The following is a 16,162-nucleotide window of genomic DNA, read 5'->3' as shown; positions in this document are numbered from 1 at the left end:
AAAACGTTTCGATTTAAGAGAAGCCGAGTTGGTTGCTCTATACCATTTTCCTTTCCTGTCTCTATGGCCAAACCACGGGGCGCATGCAACAATCAAATGAATTCCACAGTATCAGAAAGACTTTCCAATCCATTCGGTTTTAATATGACGCGCATGCGCCCAACACTTCGCGCCGCCGAAATAAGACTGCACTTCCTCTTCAGCGCACGCGGGGTTCTCTAGAATCCTCTGAGGCGTCATTCTAACTCCCACCCCCAACAGTCATTTCCAACTGCCCGTTGAACGCTCCAGCGTTCGAAAAGAGACACTGGCAGCTCTCTTGACCATTCAGGCTTCGAGTTCTCTCAAGCCCTTTTCCCCTCCCTCCATGGGCATGTGACGAGATCGGAAAGGCGGGAAAAACTTCATTTCCTTCACTTTCCCCAAGGGGTAAGTGAGGAAGGAGGACGCTTCTGAAATGTTCCAGGATGATCAGGAAAATGTAAAACGCTGTGTCCTTCACTTCTGCGTAGGCTTTATCGTGAAGTCCCTTACAACTGTTTCATTTGAGCTTTTTAAGCTTTCTCCCATCTGCCATTTTCAGGATGTATTCATATGTAAATACGGTAGTAAAGTAGGGATTGAAGCCAACTCCTGCCTGAGGAAAGGAGAGTTAAAAATAAGGGGCACAGGTTGGATTCTTTGTTACAATATTTTCCCCAAGGCAAAGAATATATGTAGCTGTAGTTAAATATTGAGGAACACAAAACAATATAATTATCCAAAAGGAGCAACTTATTTCAATATATTTAATTGTACCTTAAATGGATCTTTCTCTAGGTTACGTACCTTTCCTTTTCCCTCGTTTTATTCTAACAGCAGAGAAATTCTAGTTTAAAATTGCCCAGTAAGTCTGGCTGAGCAGAGATTTCAGTACATATCCTTTGTGCTAAAACTAGACATTTTTCAGTATTTCTCAGGTAGGAAAAGAAATCAAAGGAATGTATTTAGAGCTGCATTTACACATGGAATTTAAAATAATAGGTCGATTTCTTATTTGCTATAGAGAAGTAAATCTTTATAACCAAATAGGTAAGTTTATTCCAGTGCTTCTCAAATAGTGGGGTGCGCCCCCCAGGTGGGGCGCGAGGCTCCGTAAAGGGGGGCGCGTTTGACCTTGTTTTTTTTAATAATGATACTATTTACAGTCGCGCGGGGGACGCGAAAAATGTTTTCTTCTTCCTAGGGGGGCATGACAAAATAATTGAGAAGCACTGGTTTATTCCTTTCAAGGGAATAACACAACAAATTTGAATAGTAAAACTTTTTTGCACATAGTTTTTTCAGATAAAACTAATCAGATTTGCAATATTTACTATGAAATTAGATTCTGAGAACAAAATGAAAAGGCATACTGAGTAGTATTTGATTGTGCTCCATCACTGGGGTGATAGCTGATTGTAGCCCTCTTTTCTATTAAATTTAAATATGAACTGGAAAATGACATTTAACTAAGTACTCATGCATGAACTCATCCTATAACTGAGGCTCCGGAGCATATCTTGGAGTGACGGTAACAAAGGTGTAACTGCCTAAATAGAATGATATTGTTAAACTCAGATATCAAAAGTATGGCTATCACTCACAAAAAGCTGCTAGTTCAGTTTTTGTGCAACTAAAGGAATATTTCTTAAAAGTCATCTTAAAAGATAATGGAAAATTCTATAAGTTGCCTTTAAATATTTCATAATCACAGTTTTGTTAACCTTCCATATGACTGGTAGGTAGATTAAAGACTTGTTGGGATGTGCTAAGGCAGGAACAGAACTCTGAAAAAACAACTATTTTTTTTAAATGTTCGGTGTTGGTAGATAGGATCTTAGCAATATTTGTATTATATTCTTAAAATTCAGATAATGTTTCTCAGCTTCAATTTACAGCTGCCTTCCAGATTCAGTTTTGTTCTAATGACAAAAAGACAACTACAGGATGAGAAAAATGACTTCAGTCTTACGGGACCTTTCAGACCATGACATGGTGCACTTCTTCATACAACCTCAGATTGTTGCTAGAACACTAGCAGGGGTGAGACAAAATAACAGTACTAACTAAATGGTGGCTTCTTCTATATTTGGGGTCACATATTATCTCTGATGCAGTTTTAACTTCAAAATAGTATTCTAACATAATAATTGGGAATCAAAAAGAGGCTATCACAACACACATTATTAGGATAGGTTGTACTATATCAGCAATAGCCATAATATTTTTATTTTCAAATATAATCCAGTCTTTTGCTTTATAAACAAGTAGATAACCTGTGACCCATTGGGTCATTACATAGAAATTTCCTGACTAAAACGAGAAAGAGAATGGCCATGGGTGAGCAAAAAGGCAGTGAGAGTGGGAGCAACTTCTGACTTCCTGCCAGTTTCTAATGAAGCTTTCCTTCAGTGAGACTTTCCTTGTAGGAAGCAGACCTGCCTGCCTTTGTGTCCACATTCATCATTTTCTCATAGACCAAATTCTACTATCTGAATAATAATTACATATGTCTGACTATACTGTTTTCACTTAGTGTAATCATTTTGTATACAAATGTGACTATTGGTACCTCACTTCCATACTACAGTACTTGTAAAATAAGGTTTGTTATTTTGGTTTTTTAACTAGGATCCAGCTATTAAGTTCAAAGCCACAAACTATTTGAATAAAATTAATGTCTGATGAAATCTCTTAGATATAGGGAACATTTAAAGCACAAGATGCCAATACAATTCCTATTAAATCTATGGAGATCTTCAAGACATGCCTTTGGCATATATGTCAAAGGCATATAAACTGTATGCAGTCAGTCTGTTCTCAGACATGAGTATGATTCAGCACTGGCTCAAGTCTCCAAATTTCCTGAGTTATACACACAGCTTTTTATTGAGCTGCTTGTCCTGAGGAGGAGTTGCCTCTTTTCCATAGAAAATTCAGGTGAATAGCACTTTGGTGGACTACTTGGAAAATTATTTTCCACCATTGTTTTTCTTCCTTGTTTCAGCTGTGCTATAGACCAGGGGTCATCAACCTTTTGGACCTCAGGGACCACTAAATTCATAATTTTAAATCCCGAGGACCACTACTATGATCTGTGTAATGACCAACTTAATTTTACTCACGTTGAGGGGCGCCTCGTCGGCCTCTACTTGCCCCTTCCCTCCCAGCCACTCTGCCTGCCCGCCTGGGCTCCTTGGGAGGAGCAGTTGTTGGAGCTGAATACCCACCACAAGAAAGAGTTGGCAAAACAGCTCAGTTCAAATTGGATCTGACCGAGAAGGAGGCTCAGCAGAAGCACCTCACTGAGGACTAGGAGCATAGGCTTTCCAAGCAGAGGGAAGACCTGCGGGAGTGCAAGGCCAGGTACCGGTACCTGGAAGCTCAGAGGGCTGAGAGGGCCGAGATGGGCAGCCAATTCCAGGCCATGAGGCAGTCCCACTGGAACAAGGCCCTCCAGTTCTTCACCACCAGTGGCGCTTTCCTCGAGCCTTCACCCAAAGTCCCACACCAGGAGGCTGAAGCAGACCCTGGGTCAGAATTTCTGCCCCTCTCTGACCCATACAAAAAGACCCCGAAGGGAAAGACTTTGCAGCAAATGTTCATTGCACATATCCAGCCCAGGGCCCATAGTTTGAGGACCCCTGTTTTAGTGCAATATAAAAAATGCAAATAATTTTTCTGTGGAGCACCAGTGGTCCACGGACCACCAGTTGGTGACCCCTGCTATAGACAGTATGTATGTCCTTTGGTTCTGACCTTCAGAGATAAAAACAATTTCCCTGCTCCTTATGTTGCTATAGCTTATGGCTATAGAAGAGGTGAATGATCAGGTTGATTTTTCTCTTTGCCTCAATGCAGATCCAAAAGAATGATGCTTGGATCAGTTAGACTTGATTGTAAAAAATGTATTTCATGGAACACATAGTATTCAAACATTTGTATTTAACACACCCATTTTTTTTTCTTGCCTCAGGTGTTTTCTCTGGTTATATTTGCCTCCTTGGTGACTGATGGATATCAAAACTTGACAACCTCTTCCCAGCTACATTGTATTTTTAATGATAATGGGGCAGCCTGCTGCTATGGCATCACAGTCGGTGTACTTTCTTTTCTCCAGTGTCTCCTCTTTTTGGGCTGTGATGTCTATGATACTTGCATTACAAATCACAAATTCAAGTATGCTATCCTTATATTGGATGTTACTTTCTCTAGTGAGTAGTTTTGTCATTATTTTGAAAATAATCAGCTAAATTTCAATATTTAACAATAATTAGAAGATAGCTGATGCCTGAGAACCCCTATATTCTAAATATTTTACTTTGTAGATCTATCAAAATTGTCCTCATATTTTCTCACTCCTATACTATCCCCCCAGATAGCAAGCCATTACAATCGTGGTGTCTCCCAACCACCTTCCCCATTGAAACCACAAGTTCTATCAAAATGAAAATGTCAACCTTATTTTACAATCCAACTGCTGTTAGATTTCATCTACATTTGACCATGTTGTGATTACACTATTGCTGATCTTCCAAATGAATCTATCCAGTTATTAAAATTGTTTCAGAGGATCTTCTTTGGGTTCCTTTATTATTTGTATTAACAATAAGTAGTGATGAAAATGGGCACATTTCCAGGCTTTGTACCTTATTTCCAGGGAAAACAACTTCTCCTTTCCATGGGGATCTTCTGTTAAAAATTTTACTTCAGATAATTTGGGGCCCTCTAGTTATTTTATTGCTCTTTGTTGCCTTTATTTATTGTTTTTAATATGTCTGATAATTTCCTGTAAGTTTCTTTGAGAAACTAAAGCCAAGATTCTGTTTTCTTAATGAGGAAACAATACAAATTCAATGATTGTGGAAGGAAGAGATACAAACTTTCTGTTCTGCTCTGCTCACTTTGCAGTTTTAGGTCACTTTCTTTTTTTATCTTGTTTTCTGGTCTTTTAGCTATTTCAAACTGCTTTCTTTCCTCTCCCCCCCCCCCCGAAAATGTATGACCTTAAGATAATTTATGTGTTGATCTGACTAATGGTGTACACTTTCTTATTAATATTTACAAAGGATTAACTACATTATTTAGATATTAAGACCTAGCTCTCTACAGAAGGCTCTAATGCTGGGAAAGGTAGAAGGAAAGAGGAGAAGAGGATGACCAGCAGCAAGCTGGATGGATGGATAATCATTAGTGGGTTCATTGATAAATGACTTGGTAGTGCATGTAGGGACTGATCACTATGGAGAATTTTTTTTAATATAGTTGCTAAGAGTCAACAACTTGATCACCATACAGTTACTCATTGCTTAATGACCAGTTGTTTAACATTTGAAGTTATGAAGGACTTGAAAATTACTTTTGATTCATCCTTGACTACCAAACTCATTCCTTGTGTCACAAAATTACATTTTAGGCACTTGGCAGCCAGCTCAGATTTATGATTAGTTGCAGCATTCCACAGTCACATTAGTGCAATCTGCAATGCTTTTTGCTGTTTTCTAGCAGATATTAGATATGCTTGATTCACTTAATTTTTTTTAACCATCCCTTGATTCACTTAACAACCTTCATAAAACCAGTTGTAAAATTGAGTCAGATCACATGGTAATCAACAATTGGAACAACTTATGACTAGATGGCTCAATTGTGGTCATAAGTTGCAGACTACCTGTAACCACTTTTTTAAAAAATACAATTTATCTTTCTTTATATTAAGGAGTTGTACTGGGGCTGGACAGTGAAGAGCAGTACGCTTATTAAATCTATACCATGTAGTGACATATTATTTTATCTTCATTTTTAGAACAGAAAACATTTCAGAAATAGATTTCAGATTCTGATTCAATTCCTTAATAAAAGGATGAGTTTAGTCCATTTATATAATATCTTTATCAATAGAGCCAAACTTTTCATGAAATAATTTCATATTTTAAGAATATAGTTCATCTTTTATCAATCAAATAATATTTAAATCTGATTTAAATCGTGGAATAATTTATTCTAAAATTATTTTAATATGTGCTGGCTTGAAACTGAAACAAAGCTATAATTGGACAAGTCAAAAACATTAGTGTTAAAGAACCCTCGATTTTCTTACAGCACCAACAAAAAAAATCCAATATCCAATCATTTTTAAGCACTGGTGGTCTAGAAGTCCTTATATAGGGTATGGCAAAAGAATAAAAGAAATAATGAAAATACTATTTTTTCCTTAGATACAGTAGTGGGTCTCACAGGACTTATGCTAACACACTACTTATTTATTTGTGTCACATTCTTAGTCATCTTCTTTCCTCAGTGACTTGGACATGCCTGTGGTTTGTTGGATTCTGTATCCTAACCAATCAGTGGAACCGGTCAACTCACTCCTACCTGCTGGGAACTAGTGCTGCACGGGCTAGCATTGCCTTTGCCTTCCTTTCTGTTCCATGCTGGGTGAGTCAGTCAAGTACATCCATTATTATTTCAGAATGAGTCTGCAATGGAAGCAGAGTACATCCCTGCAGAGTATCATTAGCCACAAAGGCAATTTCATCTTATTAAGGCCAAATGAACTGCCTTAAGGAAGCATATATCATTTACTTTACTCATTAAATCAGATAAGGATAATCCCATAATGGATGATGTTTACTTTTCAATGAAATTAATTTTTTAAATTGTAAAAGCAGATTGGTTCAGCATGCATAACATTTGTATTTGATCATTCTTAAATGTACTACTGCTACAATGTAGGTATTTCAAAACAATGTATCAGACTGAACTAAATCAAACTAGCACACCTATGTAACACTTAGATTTGGAGTGATTGCCAAATAGACACTCATATTATAAACCTAATGATCTTATGATTCCTCAGATGCCACTGATCTTCCAATTTTCTACTAGCTTTTACTAGAATGGGTTACTAAGAGAAGGGAGACGGGAGTTGTAGTTAAGTGACATTTAGAACACTACAGGTTCTGTATCCCTGCACTATTCTCAGATTTTGTCTGAACTTACACAAGATAACTCATGTTTGTGTATTGAAAAAAATAGACAACATTTTCTGTTTGCTTTCTGCTGTTTCTATCTCTTCCATTGTTTGTTGAATTTCTTTGTAATTTTCTGTACTATCGTACTCAGGGGTCCTTGGTGCTCTGAGCTTGGTTGTTTTCTTGCAGATGTTTCATTACCAAACTAGGGAACATTGTCAATTCTGATAATGAAAAAAACCAAGCTCAGAGAGCCACAAGGACCCCACAATTCAACCCTGAGCTACGATATTCTCTTTTATTGGAATCATACCCAGGTCACCCATTTCCTGCAAAGATTGCTTCCAGGGCATAAATAATTTTGCATTACCATGAAATGGACCCCTGATTCCTTTAGACTGGTAATTAAAGTTGATGGTTTATATTGAAAACATTAAACCAACTTAAATTAGTATTTTAAGTATAGAAATACAACAATGAGGAAAATATGCTTACTCTCTGTTTCAAAACTTTAAAGTTAAAATCTAGTATCTTTAATTTCTGGGAATGAGAAAACTAGCTCAAGAATGAGTTCTGAAGCAGGTTTATTCCTTCATTTGTTATGGAACTGGGTGACTCACATTTCCCATCAAAAATATAGAATCAATCAGAGGAGCCTTCATGTACAGGCAATAGCAGTACTCATTTATTTACAAACTTGGCACAGAAAAATGTAAAGCAATTCAGAACTCAGGCTAGTTCATGAATGATCTTCTTTAACTCAGGAAGACTGAACAGTTAACATACATTTTACATCCAGCAGAGACCATATTGGTAACAACTTACTTGACCTCCTGCCAAGCTCAGAGCATTTTAATTCCCACTGCTTACTCTGCCAGTTTACTAAGTACATTTTGCAGAAAGTACACCTTTGAACAAAGTCTTAAAGACTACAGAAAATTGCAGATTTCTTGTTAGTTTACCTCACTTATGAAGAGAGATGATCACAGTTAACAGGAAATTATTGAATTGAGACTAAACTTTGTAGAAGGGTTATGGATCTTTCTTCCACAGGTTGTGTTTTTCTGAGTGCTTTATGATTTTATCATCAATTTAACCAGATGGACTGTTATGCTTAATAGTTTCTTGGATTCCTTAAAGCTCTTTTAAAAGCTTGGTAGCAATAAACTGCTTTCTAAGAGTTGAGTATAGAGGTAGTTAACAGGGGTCAAGACTTAAAAAATATAGTCCTGCCAAAAAAAATATCCCAAAGAAGAAGACCCTGAATTATAAGGTACTCTGTGATATATGGTAGGATTTTTCCTGTACTTATTTATTTCTGTGTACTCTTCCTTGGAGTACACAGAAATAAATGAGTATAGGAAAAATCCTACCATATATCACACTCAAAAAAAGGGAAGAATCAATACAAAACAAAATTAATACAAATTTAATTAATGGCTACTGACTTTTTTTTTCTGTTCAATTGTGTCTGATTTTGAGAGACTACCTGGATATGTCCCTGCAGTTTTGTTGTTGTTGTTGTTGCATTTCTTTTTTCAAAAGTGGCTTGCCACTGCTCCCTTTCTAAGGCTGAGAGAAAGTGAGTGGCTCAAGGTCACGCATTTGGCTTTGTGCCTAAGGCAGATTAGAAACAGTCTTCCAGTTTTTAGCCTGATGCTTTAACCACTACACCAAACTGGCTCTTGATCTAACATTAATTGCCTGTAAAATAAGATGCCTTATTTATTTTTTAAAAAAAACATATCATCTGCAATCTATCAAACATGCTGTTCATGTTCTACTCCATCTTAGGAGAAATGGTAAAAAGGAAGCAAAAAAAACCCCAATAACAACCTTCAACCCACCTCACCCTAGAATGAAGGTGAGGAAAGGCTACTGAATAGATGTATGGCGAGTGCAAGGAAAGAAAAAGGGGGGAAATAAAGCTGGAGATACAGTGATGGAAACGGATAAATGAGTAGAATAGAATAGAATAGAATAGAATAGAATAGAATAGAATAGAATAGAATAGAATAGAATAGAATTTTTATTGGCCAAGTGTGATTGGACACACAAGGAATTTGTCTTGGTGCATATGCTCTCAGTGTACATAAAAGAAAAGATACGTTCATCAAGGTACAACATTTACAACACAATTGATGGACAATATATCAATATAAATCATAAGGATTGCCAGCAACAAGTTATAGTTATACAGTCATAAGTGGAAAGAGATTGGTGATGGGAACTATGAAACGATTAATAGTAGTGCAGATTCAGTAAATAGTCTGACAGTGTTGAGGGAATTATTTGTTTAGCAGAGTGATGGCCTTCGGGAAAAACTGTTCTTGTGTCTAGTTGTTCTGGTGTGCAGTGCTCTATAGCGTCGTTTGAGGTAGGAGTTGAAACAGTTTATGTCCAGGATGCGAGGGATCTGCAAATATTTTCACGGCCCTCTTCTTGATTCGTGCAGTATACAGGTCCTCAATGGAAGGCAGGTTGGTAGCAATTATTTTTTCTGCAGTTCTAATTATCCTCTGAAGTCTGTGTTTTTCTTGTTGGGTTGCAGAACCGAACCAGACAGTTATAGAGGTGCAAATAACAGACTCAATAATTCCTCTGTAGAATTGGATCAGCAGCTCCTTGGGCAGTTTGAGCTTACTGAGTTGGCGCAGAAAGAACATTCTTTGTTGTCCTTTTTTAATGATGTTTTTGATGTTAGCTGTCCATTTTAGATCTTGTGATATGATAGAACCTAGAAATTTGAAGGTTTCTACCATTGATACTGTGTTGTCAAGTATTGTGAGAGGTGGAAGTATGGAAGGGTTGTGTTGTGACCCAGGTTCCTGGACCCGGACTCCTGGACTCGGATGATTCAGAAAGTGAGGGAGAAGACCTGGCAAGCCCTGCTTCTCTTGAGCCCTTTCCCTCCCTGGCACCCACTCAAAGGGAGGAGGAGGGGCCGGCAAGGCCTGATTCTCTGGAGCCTTCTTCTGATTTGGCAACGCCCCAAGAACAGTTTTGGAGTGATGCAAGACTGCGCAGACGTGACCAGCGCACGCAGCAGAAGCAGCGTTGGGATAAAGCCAAGTCATAATTGTCATGCAGTGACATCTGCAGAGACTATAAATAGGAGGCGGGACTTCCTGGTTTTTTGTCTTGGACAAAGCAATGAATTTGCGTGGGCAAACTGTATCAATGGAGGGAAGAATATATTCGTGAGTAATTCTGGCCTTATCTATAATTTCCTCGTTATCTCCAGAAACTTGGCAGGCCCGTGGGTAGACGTGGCCAGGACATATATCTATGTAAATAAAAGGAGAAAAGGAGGCCTCTGACTGACTCTTTGCTGGGAGTATTGGGGGGAGGGAAACAGAACAGGTTTCTCCTAAAGTCTACCACCATTTCTACGGTTTTGAGTGTGTTCAGTTCCAGATTGTTTTGGTTGCACCACAAGGCTAGTCGTTCGACCTCTCGTCTATATGCGGATTCGTCATTGTCTCGAATGAGACCAATCACTGTTGTGTCTCAGAAGAAGAAATGGAAGAGAAAGTTCAAGATTTAGGCATTACTAAAAGCAGGCAAATAATTTTTGGGAATATTAATTAGGAATATTCCAAATAATCAGTCACCTATACCTTTTGGTAGCAATAGTAAGAGTTGCAGCCCCTGCTCATTTGTTTAATAGCAATATGGAAAACCACTTTCCAATTTACCAATAATTATTTGGAGGAAAGTGTATTTTTATTGGGTAAATACAGTTAATTTCTTTTCCCAATACAACTGCCTCAACTAACAATCTCTTAAACCTGTTTAGTTGAATTTATGCAAGAATAAGATCATTTTTCTTAGCAAACCAACTGGGAGTCCCTAGTATTTTTCTTGATAATCTAAATTTCCTTCCACAACCTTACAATTACATTCTTTCACCTTCTGAACTTTTAAGCATTATCTTCCAACCCTTTAAGACAAAGAATGACATAGTAGTCTCCGCCCTACTATGTATCCTACACATGGATTATTAAAAGCCTCTTTCCTTAATAGCAAACTGACAGGTCTACCATTCAGCACACTGTAGTATTATTTTAAAAATACTGCACTGCCTACAGAATATATGTATTTCTGATAGATATGGGAGAAAAATTATTTTTTTCAAGATGCAGTTCTTGGGACAACACTAAACATACAGTTACTGTCATTTCAAGCAAGATATAACATGGGAAATCAAGCATTTGTAAGTCCATATTTGGGTGTGGTATTGCTTGTCTTTTGTACACACACCCTGAATGTCAAGTTGTTTAGATTGTGTGCCATTAGCCAGAAAGTATTCAGACATTTCAGTGGTTTATTCTATTTTTTCAGAGAATCATAACAGCTCAGAAACAGAATCATTGCCCAGGGAAGTTAGATGGTGTATTTCTATAACTCCCTTAAAGAGTAAACTTTTTCAGGAGCCTTTTTCATCAGATCCGAGTCACAGATTCTTTTCTCCAAAGTTTGCTAATTTCAGGACAAGAATCTCAGTATAAATTGGTTGGTACTGAAAATAGTATAATAATACACACTTTTTCTACATTTAGTTCAGGGCAAACTGTGTCTTGACCCACACATCTGATCAAGTCCACTTAAATAGTAAGAGGAAACAAATGCACTGTCACCTTTTGATTGGATTGAGGAAAGGCCTATTTTGAATATCAGCAGAACATGTGCAAGATTTAAGAACCTGTCCATAATTGTTCTACCTAGAATAGAATAGAATAGAATAGAATAGAATAGAATAGAATAGAATAGAATAGAATAGAATTTTTATTGGCCAAGTGTGATTGGACACACAAGGAATTTGTCTTGGTGCATATGCTCTCAGTGTACATAAAAGATACCTTCATCAAGGTATAACACTTAATTATAATCATAGGCTACAATTAAGCAATCAGGAAACAATTACAGTATAAATCGTAAGGATACAAGCAACAAAGTTACAGTCATAAGTGGAAGGAGATTGATTGGTGATGGGAATGATGAGAAGATTAATAGTGCAGATTTAGTAAATAGTTTGACAGTGTTGAGGGAATTATTTGTTTAGCAGAGTGATGGCCTTCGGGAAAAAACTGTTCTTGTGTCTAGTTGTTCTGGTGTGCAGTGCTCTATAGTGTCGTTTTGAGGGTAGGATTGAAACAGTTTATGTCCAGGATGTGAGGGATCTGTAAATATTTTCACGGCCCTCTTCTTGATTCGTGCAGTATACAGGTCCTCAATGGAAGGCAGGTTGGTAGCAATTATTTTTTCTGCAGTTCTAATTATCCTCTGAAGTCTGTGTCTGTCTTGTTGGGCTGCAGAACCAAACCAAACAGTTATAGAGGTGCAGATGACACTCAATAATTCCTCTGTAGAACTGGATCAGTAGCTCCATGGGCAGTTTTAGCTTTCTGAGTTGGCGCAGAAAGAATATTCTTTGCTGTGCTTTTTTGATGACGTTTTTGATGTTAGCTGTCTATTTTAGATCTTGCGATAATGGTAGAACCTAGAAATTTGAAGGTTTCTACTGTTGATACTGTGTTGTCTAGTATTGTGAGAGGTGGAATATTTATATGATAAAAGGGAATGGAATATCCACCAATAGTGTTCATTTGGGAATTCAATGATTTGCCATAGTCGTCGTTAATCTTAATGTTTCTCTAGCAAATAACAAGGCTAACAGGTCTTATATCTGTATCCAAAGCAAGAAAAATGAAATATTTTATCACTCCATGGCCTCAGGAATACATATTTTTCCTTGAGGACTCCAATTAGTTTTACTGCTCTGCAAGATATGATTATAAAAAGCACTTATAATTTTAGTGGTTCCAAATAATTAGTGGCCAAGGAAAATTAGATCTTATATCTAGCCATGGCAAGACTGCTTCCTATCTACTACAAAGGATCTTCTGGGCTTTAGTTTTTCACTTAAATTCAGCATGAATATGACCATATATGTGGCTCTGGAGAATATTAGCATATAGTCATTGATACTGTTTTGATATGTAGGAGACTTCATAAAGAGAGTATATGAATTAGAGACTTTAATAATATAATGTAGGCGGAAAAAGTTTGGGCTCAATCTGGACTAAAAGATGTTCTTGCTTTTCTCAAAGAATCCGGGCCTCCAATCTAAAGAGATAGGTAGACGCTATTGCATGTTTTTTCTCCTCTAATCCTCTACTAGTCTAGCTGCCTAATCTTAAAGCTAATATTTTTGAGGCATAGCACCCTGCTACAAAATCCCAATTACTGATGGGTATTTATGATACCTTAAAATCATATTTGGATATTTGTAGCTTATAGATGTTTATATTTGTAGCTTTATCCAAATATTGTTCTGCATTGCAGTAAGTGGGAAGAATAGTTAATTCGTAGATATTCTGTTCATTGCAGAAAACATACATATCACATTAAGGACCCAATACTTGTTTTCTCAATTTTCTCCTAAAAATCCTATTCTGGAAAACTTTTCTTTTTCAATTCATCATTTGAAAATGATTAAACTCAGTATATTTTACTTAGTCTGTTGGAAACAAAGTGGTTGTTGTAAAATAGCTGAGAGAATATATTACTTATCAAGCTAAATACTTCATTATTTCATAAATCTTTACAATTATTTCAGAAAGGCTAATATTTTATTTATTATTATATCATATTTTGTAATATCATCCTAAATCACCCGGGACAAGATCAAATTTCTTATCATAAGATAATGTAAGATTACAGGTACTTGACTTGCTACCGCTTCTCCTCCTTAGGGATATCTAGCCTATCTGGCTGTGAAAAATCTGTGGGCTGAGCCACCTGTGCCATATAAGCGGACGCTGGATGAAGGATCTGTTGCTCTGACCACCCTTTCTACATCCACCACCACCTCTCTTCCCAATAATATGGGGTTCCCTGAAAACATGGGTGCAGCTTCCTACCCATCCATTCCTGTACCCCATCGACTAACATTAATGAATACTGATGACTAAGCAGTTATTTGTTCCTGTAGTAAATAAATTTTACTAAGTTGATTGTACTGAATCAAAGCAAAAATAAAGATGGATGGACAAGGAATTTGTAAAGTACAGTATAACATGTCATTGTGTGTAATATTAATAATACATAAATGCTTCATAAAGCTTGAATGTTAGTCCAGATCTTCTATCTTTCTTGGGATGGCGTACATACCGATTATCCTTTAAAGCCAAATTAAGGCTCATGTATTGGGGACCTGTGTATTAAAATGCTAAAAGCCATTATGCAGGAGGAAAAAATAATGCATATGGAACTGCAAAGGTACTGTTATATTTTCAGGAATGGATATAGCATTGTGCAAGTATTATAGTTAAAAACTTCTTTTAAGATATAAAAGCAAACATATGGGAAGACTATTTTCTTTTCTCTATTGGCATTGGTAAATTAGAGACAAATTGTAAAGCTGTATGAAGAATTCTATATATTATGCCTTTGTCCAACCACTGATTCAGATGCTCTATGCTGCTTATTTGGGTTATATGGATGCTACAGTATAAGATTATGTAGAAAAAAATTCAGTATAAACAACAGGGACTGTGTATTCATCCCAGATGGTCAGATGTAACTGCCATAACCATTAGGGCAATTTTATAATTCATGTGATCACAGAAGTGGCTAGCAGCTATTGCAGGCAGTATCTGAGGGTAGCACAAAATACAAATTTTTGCAAGGAATTTCATGGAAAATGTAAATAATAAAGTACCGCATCTTAATTTATCTAATAATGATACAGTATTGAATTGTATTTTTAAGTAATCAGTTTTCTACAGGAAGCAACTGGAATCATGGTTATTCACAATGACCAAAACCAGACAACTTATCAATTGCTGCTGAATCATAGTTATGTAAATAAGCTCTGAATCTTAGCCTAGACATTCGTTTTCCAATGACTAATCACAATTCAAAACAAATTGCAAATTTTGCTTTATAAATTTAAGAAAATCAGCTATGGATTGATATGGAAAAACAGAATTATTTCAACAGATAGTAATTTAATATGACTGTTTAGAAATGGCTCCTTCCTATACACACTGAATTCAATGAGACTTATTTCTAAGTGATTGTATAATATAATAATATAATATAATATAACAACAGAGTTGGAAGGGACCTTGGAGGCCTTCTAGTCCAACCCCCTGCCCAGGCAGGAAACCCTACACCATCTCAGTCAGATGGTTATCCAACATTTTCTTAAAAATTTCCAGTGTTGGAGCATTCACAACTTCTGCAGGCAAGTCGTTCCACTTATTAATTGTTCTAACTGTCAGGAAATTTCTCCTTAGTTCTAAGTTGCTTCTTTCCTTGATCAGTTTCCACCCATTGCTTCTTGTTCTACTCTCAGGTGTTTTGGAGAACAGCCCGACTCCCTCTTCTTTGTGGCAACCCCTGAGATATTGGAACATTGCTATCATGTCTCCCCTAGTCCTTCTTTTTATTAAACTAGACATAGCCAGTTCCTGCAACCGTTCTTCATATGTTTTAGCCTCCAGTCCCCTAATCATTTTGTTGCTCTTCTCTGCACTCTTTCTAGAGTCTCAACATCTTTTTTACATCGTGGCGACCAAAACTGGATGCAATATTCCAAGTGTGGCCTTACCAAGGCATTATAAAGTGGCACTAACACTTCACGTGATCTTGATTCTATCCCTGTTTATGCAGCCCAGAACTGTGTTGGCTTTTTTAGCAGCTGCTGCACACTGCTGGCTCATATCTAAATGGTTATCCACTAGGACTCCAAGATCCCTCTCACAAGTACTAGTATTGAGCAAGGTACCACATATACAGTACCTGTGCATTTTGTGTTTTTTTTGCCTAAATGTAGAACCTTTTTATAAAATTGCATGTTTGTGCAATCTTGCCTTCATAGTTTTCAAAGCAAGTATTCTAAAGATTTTGCTTTTGAGTAAGCATAAATGTACTTTAAGATGTAAACAAATTGGAAGTCTAGATTGGCTGAAATATAGCTTGAATTTTAGTTTCACTGATTGTTCAGGTTCATAGCAGCAGTACAACAGATTAAAAATGTTTTCATATGAAAACATACAATTTTTTATCAATTTAGAGATGAAGCAAGAAGTGATGGGGCATTTGTAGAAAACATGTTCTAATACAAGTATTTAATAACATAAGCCCCAGGAGAATAA

General features: G+C 36.8%; 1 protein-coding gene across 3 annotated transcripts; it reads left to right on the top strand.

Moving 5' to 3' along the window:
* Positions 1-182: 182 nt before the first annotated feature.
* Positions 183-16,120, top strand: SYNGR4 (synaptogyrin 4). Of its 3 annotated transcripts, none has more exons than XM_058182350.1 (5): positions 183-429; positions 1,920-2,064; positions 3,998-4,235; positions 6,323-6,459; positions 13,754-16,120. In XM_058182350.1, exons 2-5 carry the CDS (start codon positions 1,969-1,971, stop codon positions 13,970-13,972), a joined length of 690 nt encoding a protein of 229 aa, XP_058038333.1. In that variant the 5' UTR covers positions 183-429; positions 1,920-1,968; the 3' UTR covers positions 13,973-16,120. The 3 variants fall into 3 exon arrangements, with proteins under 3 accessions (XP_058038333.1, XP_058038332.1, XP_058038334.1); XM_058182349.1 differs by having other exon boundaries at positions 1,907-2,064; XM_058182351.1 differs by having other exon boundaries at positions 183-481; positions 1,907-2,064.
* The last annotated feature ends 42 nt before the right edge of the window (positions 16,121-16,162 follow it).

This window comes from Ahaetulla prasina, chromosome 4, assembly GCF_028640845.1.
Source record: "Ahaetulla prasina isolate Xishuangbanna chromosome 4, ASM2864084v1, whole genome shotgun sequence".
Taxonomy (NCBI): Eukaryota; Metazoa; Chordata; class Lepidosauria; order Squamata; family Colubridae; genus Ahaetulla; species Ahaetulla prasina.
Note: the sequence above shows the minus strand (reverse complement) of the source record. Positions and strands in the feature narration are given on the sequence as shown.

Bases quoted from the DNA above. Each gene is read 5' to 3' on its own strand.
- SYNGR4 (XM_058182350.1), top strand. From the start codon at position 1,969: ATGAGAAAAATGACTTCAGTCTTACGGGACCTTTCAGACCATGACATG. The intron at 2,065-3,997 runs GTGAGACAAAAT...TTCTTGCCTCAG, and splicing joins TTGCTAGAACACTAGCAGGG to GTGTTTTCTCTGGTTATATT. The intron at 6,460-13,753 runs GTGAGTCAGTCA...TCTCCTCCTTAG, and splicing joins TCCTTTCTGTTCCATGCTGG to GGATATCTAGCCTATCTGGC.